The following is a 7,500-nucleotide window of genomic DNA, read 5'->3' on the forward strand; positions in this document are numbered from 1 at the left end:
CTCTGCTATAGATAATCCGCACTCTACCTTTGGGCTGTGTTCACATTTTCTGCTATATATAAAATCCACAACCTACCTTCCTGCCCTCAGGCTGTGATCACATTCTGTTATATATAATTTGCACCCTACCTTCCTGCCCTTGGGCTGTGATCACACTTTCTGCTATAATTCGCACCCTACCTTCCTACCCTTGGGCTGTGTTCAGACTTTCTGCTATAGATGATCCGCACCCTACTGTCCTGCCCTTGGGCTGTGTTCACATTCTCTGCAATATATAATCCGTACCCTATGTTCTTGCTCTCGGGCTGTGTTCACACTTTCTGCTATAATCCGCAATCTACCATCTGGCTGTGATCACACTTTCTGCTATAAATAATCCACACCCTACCTGCGGGCTGTGTTCACATTCTTTCCTATATAAAATCCACACCCTGCCTTCCTGCCCTCAGGCTGTGATCATATTCTGCTATATATAATCCGCACCCTACCTTCTTGCCCTGAGACTGTTCACACTTTCTGTTATATATAATCCGCACCCTACCTCCCTGCCCTCAGGCTGTGATCACATTCTGTTATATAAATCCGCACCCTACCTTTCTGCCCTCGGCCTGTTCAATCTTTCTGCTATGTATAATCCGCACCCTACCTTTGGGCTGTGATCACATTTTGTTATATATAATCCGCACCCTACCTTCTTGCCCTCAGACTGTTCACACTTTGTTATATATAATCCGCACCCTACCTTCTTGCCCTCAGACTGTTCACACTTTGTTATATATAATCCGCACCCTACCTTCTTGCCCTCGGGCTGTGAGCACGTGCAGTGGATTTAGTGAGTGTATACGTTGGTCTTCCTCTCCGGCAGGTATATCCCCGTGGGTTTATTGGAGCGCCTGCCTCAGAAGCTGAATGAGAGACCTCCATACTATATGGGAAGAGACTACCTGGAGACCATAATGGCCAGTCAGAATGTGGGGGACTGGATAAAGATCAGGTAAAGGGTCATGTGATGCAGGGGGGGGGGGGGGGGGTGTACACCACACAAGTATATAGGTAACAGATTAATAGGGGGAGATTTATTAAGCATAGTGTAAAGTGAAACTGGCTCAGTCGCCCCTGGCAACCAATCAGATTCCACCTTTCATTTAAGTCTGAGGAATGTAAGGTGGAATCTGATTGGTTGCTAGGGGTAACAGCCAGTTAAACTTTACACCATATTTAATAAATCTCCCTCATTGAGTCGAAGTTGATAATAGATTGTCCCACTAAATCAGGAATATTTGGTCCTCCAGCTGTGGTAAGACCTAAACTCCTATCATGTCTGGATGCTGAAGGTTCCCCATCCCTGCAGTACAGTGTTTCCCTGCAGCGCCTCCAGAGGGCAGATGAAGTATTACAGTATTTATATTTGTGTAATACTGAAGTTTTCTATATTTTAAGGTTTAGTTTCATCCACTTCCCCCGCCCCCCTGTTAGGATCCTTGTGTATAGTCCCAGAATCTATGGATTTTTAGCGATGTGCTATACCCCAGACCCCCTTTAGCCTGCATTATAGTACTGCGTTGTCTATCAGATTCTCCTCTCTCTTGCAGTGAAATGTTTCTGGGTCCGGTTCCTCCAAACTTCACTTTCCTGCCGAAGCACAAAGCCAATTCTTATAAATGAGAAGTTTTATTACAGACGGTTTTCACAGAATTTTTGCTTTTTTTTTTTTTTTTTTTTTTTTTTTTTTTTAATAAACTCTTTAGAATGTGAATGACTGAGGGATATTCTGGACCCTTGTTTCCATTATCCGTGACCAGGGCTCAGCCGGGACTGGAAGTAGGGTCACCTAATGTATAACAAGCCTTAAAGGGAACGCTCACAGATATCTCTTCTTACCAACTCAGATTAGATAGTGAATTTCTTGTTTTTTCAGATGGTAGATTTTATTCTTTTAGTCAGTTTATACATGTAATACCACACACAACCTGAGGACAGGGGTGGCGCTATTATTAAGTAGCTGTGTTTTTCCTAATACTGAATAACCTCTTTAATAGGAACCACTGCAGCAACAATTCAGTTACATTTTGCATTTATTAAAAATACAAGAAAAAAAAATAAACTAGTTACAAAACACACAGGATGTTCCATATACACAGGCTAGTGGTTATCCGGGATTATAAACGGAGCGGTGCTGGTTACAGGCAAAATGTACTGAATCCGGCTCCAGGGTCCTCACATCGTCAGACGCTCATAACGGATTGTATGAACTGAGGAGGAGGGAAAAAAAAAATAATAATGTGTTGAGGCTGAGTTCACACTGTTTTTGCAATCAGTTTTTTGAAAAAAAAAAAAAAAGGATGCATGTGTGCATCTGTTTTGATCCTTTTCCATAAAATTGGAATGGAAAAACAGATGTAAACAGATGTGCACACACACACACACACACACACACGCATCCGTTTTGTGCAAAAAACGTAGTGTGAACCCAGCCTTATCTAGTATAGAGCGGTCACTTAATATAGCTGGTGGAAGGATCAGAGAGGTGCAAGGTGTCTCTGGGGAAGCTAAGGGGGTACTCCGGAGGAAGAAAAGTGTTATCCCATTACTCACATCATCATACTGGAAATTCACCACCCCCTGCTGGGCGACATCTCGTCTCCTGAAGGAGTCTGCAAACAATGGAGAAGCTCGTATTAACGTTAAGGCCCTATTCCACCGGACGATTATCGTTCAGATTATCGTTAAATCGTTGGAATCTAAACGATAATCGTTCGGTTAAAATGCAGTTAACGATTAACGACCGAATGAGAAACCTGGACCTATTTTTAGCGTTGCTCGTTCGCAAATCGTTCGCATTTAATAAGACATCGTTTGGTCGTTCGCAATAGACAAACGCAATAGCGAATAAATAGCGAAGACAAAACGATCGCAATTACGATCATAAGTAACGATTATCGTTCCATTGAAATGAGTGAACGTTTTCAGGTCTTTCGCAATAGCGGTCGTTTGAGATCGTTAACGATTATGCAAACTATAATCGTCCGGTGGAATAGGGCCCTTAGACATAACCGGAGAATGACCCCCCCCCCCCTCGATATAACAGCCGCAGAGAACCACACCAAGTATAATGCAGTCACTGACCTGTCAGCGCTCGGATCTTCACACAGCAGGCGATGTAGTCATCAAACGTTATCCTGCCGTGGGTGCTGTACCGCCGGACGATGACGTTCAGAGCCTGGGGGCTCAGCCGGTATCCTGTAACATAGAGAGGATAGTGTATATGTACGGAGGGACACCCCTTCTACCCTAACCCATACACTAAAGCTTCCCAGACTTCATAGACCCCAAACAGCGCCACTTCCGTCCTCAGGTTGTGTGCGGTATTACAATTCAGCTCCATTCAGTTCAAAAAGGAACTGAGCTACAATACCGCACCCAATCTGAGGACAAGAGAGGAGCTGTTTCTGGAAGAGAGCAGCCATGTTCTACATCTGGACAACCCCTCTAAGTCTCTGCACCATAGAAGTGATAGTTTCCTACTCACCCATAGTCCCCAGAGCGCGCTGAAGCTCCATCCCATCAACTGTGCCGCTCCGGTCTGCATCAAAGGACATGAAGTTCTGCTTCCAGCCATTTAACGCCATCCCTAGTTCCTTGAACTCATTGAAGCCCATCTTGCCCGACATGTCTCTCTTCAGAGGAGGTTAAGGAAGTCACAGTCTTATAGGATTACACCACAACCTCATCCACACCTTCAGGGGCCGTATAATATTATGGCTACAAAAAATGTGGCCGCACTGCATCAAAAACGTCCGTACAAAAAGGCCTTAAGTTAAAGGGGAACTCTGGTGAAAATCTCTTTCATATCAACTGATTTCAGAAAGTTATATAGATTTGTAATTTACTTCTATTTAACAATCTCCAGTCTTCCAGTACTTACCAGCTGCTGTATGTCCTGCAGGAAGTGGTGTATTCTCTCCAGTCTGACACAGAGCTCTCTGCTGCAGGAGAGGTTTTCTATGGGGATTTGCTGCTGCTCTGGACAGTTCCTGACATGGACAGAGGTGGCAGCAGAGAGCACTGTGTCAGACTGGAGAGAATACACCACTTCATGCAGGGCATACAGCAGCTGATAAGTACTAGAGATTGTTAAATAGAAGTAAGTTATAAATCTGTATAACTTTCTGACACCAAGTTATTTGAAAGAAATAGAATATTCACCGCTGGACGTATACACGGGTCTGTAATATGGCAGCCGCTGCTGGAGGCCCATGCCGTACTTACACACATAATGGAGTCTTGTTAGTATCTCTAGTATCTGCCCCCTACTGGGTTTATATTTTTAGTTAGAAAGACGCACAATACACGGCAATGGCTGGAGGATTTCTTGTACTCCTAGAAGGATACGTCCAGCATGGCGATCATTAGTCTGCAGGTTTCCAAGTTAAAAGCTGTAAAAAAAAAAAAAAAAAAAAAAAAAAAAAAAAAAAAAAGTTACATAAATCTTAGCTGGAACTTTATCTTTGCATGAAAAAAAAAAAAATCATAATCTTTCTACATTTGTAGATTTAATTTAAAGTAATTTAAGGGGAACCCATCGCACAGACTGTGTGATATTATAGCTTGCCTCCATTGAGTTCAATGGAACTGAGCTGTAATACCGCACACAACCTGAGGACAGGGCTGGCGCTGTTTGTGGAAGAAATCGGTCATGTTTTTCTAATTATGGATAATAAAACAAAGAGCTGTCACTGTAATCACATGATGTGGTGTCTCCATGTGGCCCATATAATAAATATATATTAGTGGCGCACAGTTACCGCTGGCCTCCAGCCTGTACAGGGCCTAGAGCAGCAAGCTGCGCCTCCTGCAGGTCAGAGCGACACCTGCACCCAGGAGATTTCCACCATCTACCCCCCCCCCCCCCCCGAGATCACAGCCGGGCCGCCCACACCCACGAGATCCCAACCCAGGGGAGGAGGCATCGGGTCTGGACACTGGACCACAACAGGCCGGGGGCCGAGGTCTTAGCACGGGGAGAGGTGGTCCACAGAGCTGGCAGCAAGATGGTGAGAGTTAGGGGAAGGGGGTCGGGTGCGGTATGTGTGAGGAGGGCTCCGGTGACAGGTGTGAGGGGCAGTGCTGAGGGTGCAGCACTGTGTGTCAGGGGCCTGTGGGGGACACAGCATTGACCAATCCACTTAGTAGCCCCCATACTGAAGAGAGACAACATAACTATATTATGGGAGAACTGTTCAGTAGGGGGGCTGCTGTCTAGGAGCCCCCATACTGAACAGTTCTCCCATCATATAGTTGCCCCCATACTGAAGTGTCCCCATAACAGAGCAGTGCCCCCATAACGCTACTACCACAGTTATTATGACCACTCACACTACTGCCCTTATCTACAACTATAGCCCTCATCTTCTACACATCTACTATTACTACACCCCTCATCCACCAAGCCTCTACTACTACACTCATCATAATTAGCAAAAAGGAGATTACATTTTGGCCATCTCGCCCAGCCCTGTATCTAGGATATCACAATGATTAGATATCAGTGATAAGAGATGATTAGTGATCCATCAGATCCTCACTGATCCTGATGACTGCGCCCCTCCTCCTCCTCACCAACCTGACCTCACCCGTGCACATACCCCGTCATACGTAGGAGAATTATGATTGATAATCCCGTCGGGTTAATCAGTAACGCAGCCTCCGGTGCCCTTTATACCTGGTTTATAGCTGTGACTATTTACTTATGTATTAATACGTGTGATATACAGAGATTACAGATGGAGGCGACGTCTAATGAGACGTTAGTCAGGATCCATCACATACTGTCAGATCTAATGGCTGCCAGTAATGGAGAATTAATAAGATGTATTTATTATTTAGAGACTGTGTGACATACATTAGGGCCATGTTCACATAGGGCGGCTGCAGATGTGCTGAGGACCTGCACGTATGCTTCAGTCCAAAATCTGCAATTAAAATGGGCACTCCGGAGAAAAAAAAATTCTTTTAACATCAACTGGTGTTAGAAAGTTATACACAAATTTGTAATTTACGTCTATAATAAAATCTCCAGTCTTCCAGTACTTATTAGCTGCCGTATGTCCTGCAGGAAGTGGTGTATTCTATCCAGTCTGACACAGTGCTCTCTGCTGCCACCTCTGTCCATGTCAGGAACTGTCCAGAGCAGCAGCAAATCCCCATAGAAAACCTCTCCTTCTCTGGACAGTTCCTGACATGGACAGAGGTGGCAGCAGAGAGCACTGTGTCAGACTGGAGAGAATACACCACTTCCTGCAGGACATACGGCAGCTAATAAGTAAGATTAGTTGATTTAATTTTTTTTTTCTCAGGAGTACCTCTTTGGCTATTGTTGCCAATTTAACTAGAGAACTCCTATAAGCTTTATGGGTGACGCAGAGGGGTCCCGTTACTTTCCTTTAATTCTATTACTTAGTATACTAATACCTTAGTATTTCACATATAAGTAAGATTCTACACTGAAGTCAACACCAGGAAGGAGGATCAGGAGCGGGAGGATCAGGAGCGGGAGGATCAGGAGCGGGAGCTGGTTGCCATGGAGACCAATCAAGGCACTGCTTTTGTTTTTTTAAATTTGAAATACAGGAAGTGGAATCTGGTTGCTACGGGTAACCGCTCTTTCCATTGGCGCCAACTCTGATAATTTTCCTCACATCAGCATCCAGGGATACGCTGGCAGATCGGTATACCGACATATACCCCTGCCCTGTCTATAGTGTTCAGTGGACCGAACATGAGCAGACTACTCCCTAGTCCACCGAGCGCACCAGACCTGACACCGACGGCCATACCACTCTGCCGGAGCATTGGTCACTCGGGAGGGACGCGGCCGTATATGTACCCCCCCCAGCACTTACGTTTATATCCTCCAGACATGCCGGCCTGGGACAGACATCTCTGCAGCTCCTCAGCGTCTATCTGTCCATCCTAGGAGAGAAGAACAGTGGTCACAGCATAGAGGACTACTCCGCTCGGCTGCTTCTGTGGCTCCTATACAAGTGAATGGAGAAAGCTGCGCAGCATTCAGTCTCTAGATCACTGACAGGGAACCTGCGGCCTCCAGCTAGATCATGTCTGGACAGCTAAAGCTCTGGCTCTCCAGGCATGATGGGAGTTGTAGTTTTGCAGCAGCTGGCGGGCGGCAGGTTCCTCGTCCCTGATAACATGGTGGGGTAATGGGCCCAACGCTGGCCGTGTCTATTATAGCGTTACGGAGTATCTGGCGGATAGGTCATGGATAACTACGATAACTTACTTGTCCTGCAACAGCTAAGAAGTATCCGTACATGGGGTCCTGCTGCTGGTACGCACCGCCCGGAGGAGCGCCATACTGGAAGGGAAAGAAAACCAGTAAGATATACAACATAGGAAGTATAGACGTATTACTATAGGCATGCTGGGGGTTGTAGTTCTCAAACAGCTGGAGGAGAAGCAAAAGGTTGGGAACCTGTAGCG

At 45.6% G+C, this 7,500-nt stretch overlaps 2 protein-coding genes across 3 annotated transcripts in view; one reads left to right on the forward strand and one right to left on the reverse strand.

Annotated features, from left to right (window-relative positions):
- Nucleotides 1–1,731, forward strand: part of DUS3L (dihydrouridine synthase 3 like) — a 17,589-nt gene extending 15,858 nt beyond the window's left edge. Inside the window, exons 13-14 of the mRNA XM_069959463.1 lie at nt 866–994; nt 1,593–1,731. Of these exons, the coding sequence (XP_069815564.1) occupies nt 866–994; nt 1,593–1,665 (202 nt within the window). The 3' untranslated portion in view covers nt 1,666–1,731. The remainder of the gene's footprint in view (nt 1–865; nt 995–1,592) is intronic.
- Nucleotides 1,732–2,057: 326 nt separating this feature from the next.
- Nucleotides 2,058–7,500, reverse strand: part of SRI (sorcin) — a 10,981-nt gene continuing 5,538 nt past the window's right edge. For both annotated transcript variants that reach the window (XM_069959465.1, XM_069959464.1), the window contains exons 2-8: nt 7,301–7,375; nt 6,903–6,972; nt 4,393–4,436; nt 3,530–3,677; nt 3,127–3,240; nt 2,596–2,654; nt 2,058–2,252 (exon numbers count right to left, since the gene is read on the reverse strand). In XM_069959465.1, the coding sequence (XP_069815566.1) occupies nt 2,226–2,252; nt 2,596–2,654; nt 3,127–3,240; nt 3,530–3,677; nt 4,393–4,436; nt 6,903–6,972; nt 7,301–7,375 (537 nt within the window). In that variant the 3' untranslated portion in view covers nt 2,058–2,225. The remainder of the gene's footprint in view (nt 2,253–2,595; nt 2,655–3,126; nt 3,241–3,529; nt 3,678–4,392; nt 4,437–6,902; nt 6,973–7,300; nt 7,376–7,500) is intronic.

Source organism: Dendropsophus ebraccatus, chromosome 2, assembly GCF_027789765.1.
Source record: "Dendropsophus ebraccatus isolate aDenEbr1 chromosome 2, aDenEbr1.pat, whole genome shotgun sequence".
Taxonomy (NCBI): domain Eukaryota; kingdom Metazoa; phylum Chordata; class Amphibia; order Anura; family Hylidae; genus Dendropsophus; species Dendropsophus ebraccatus.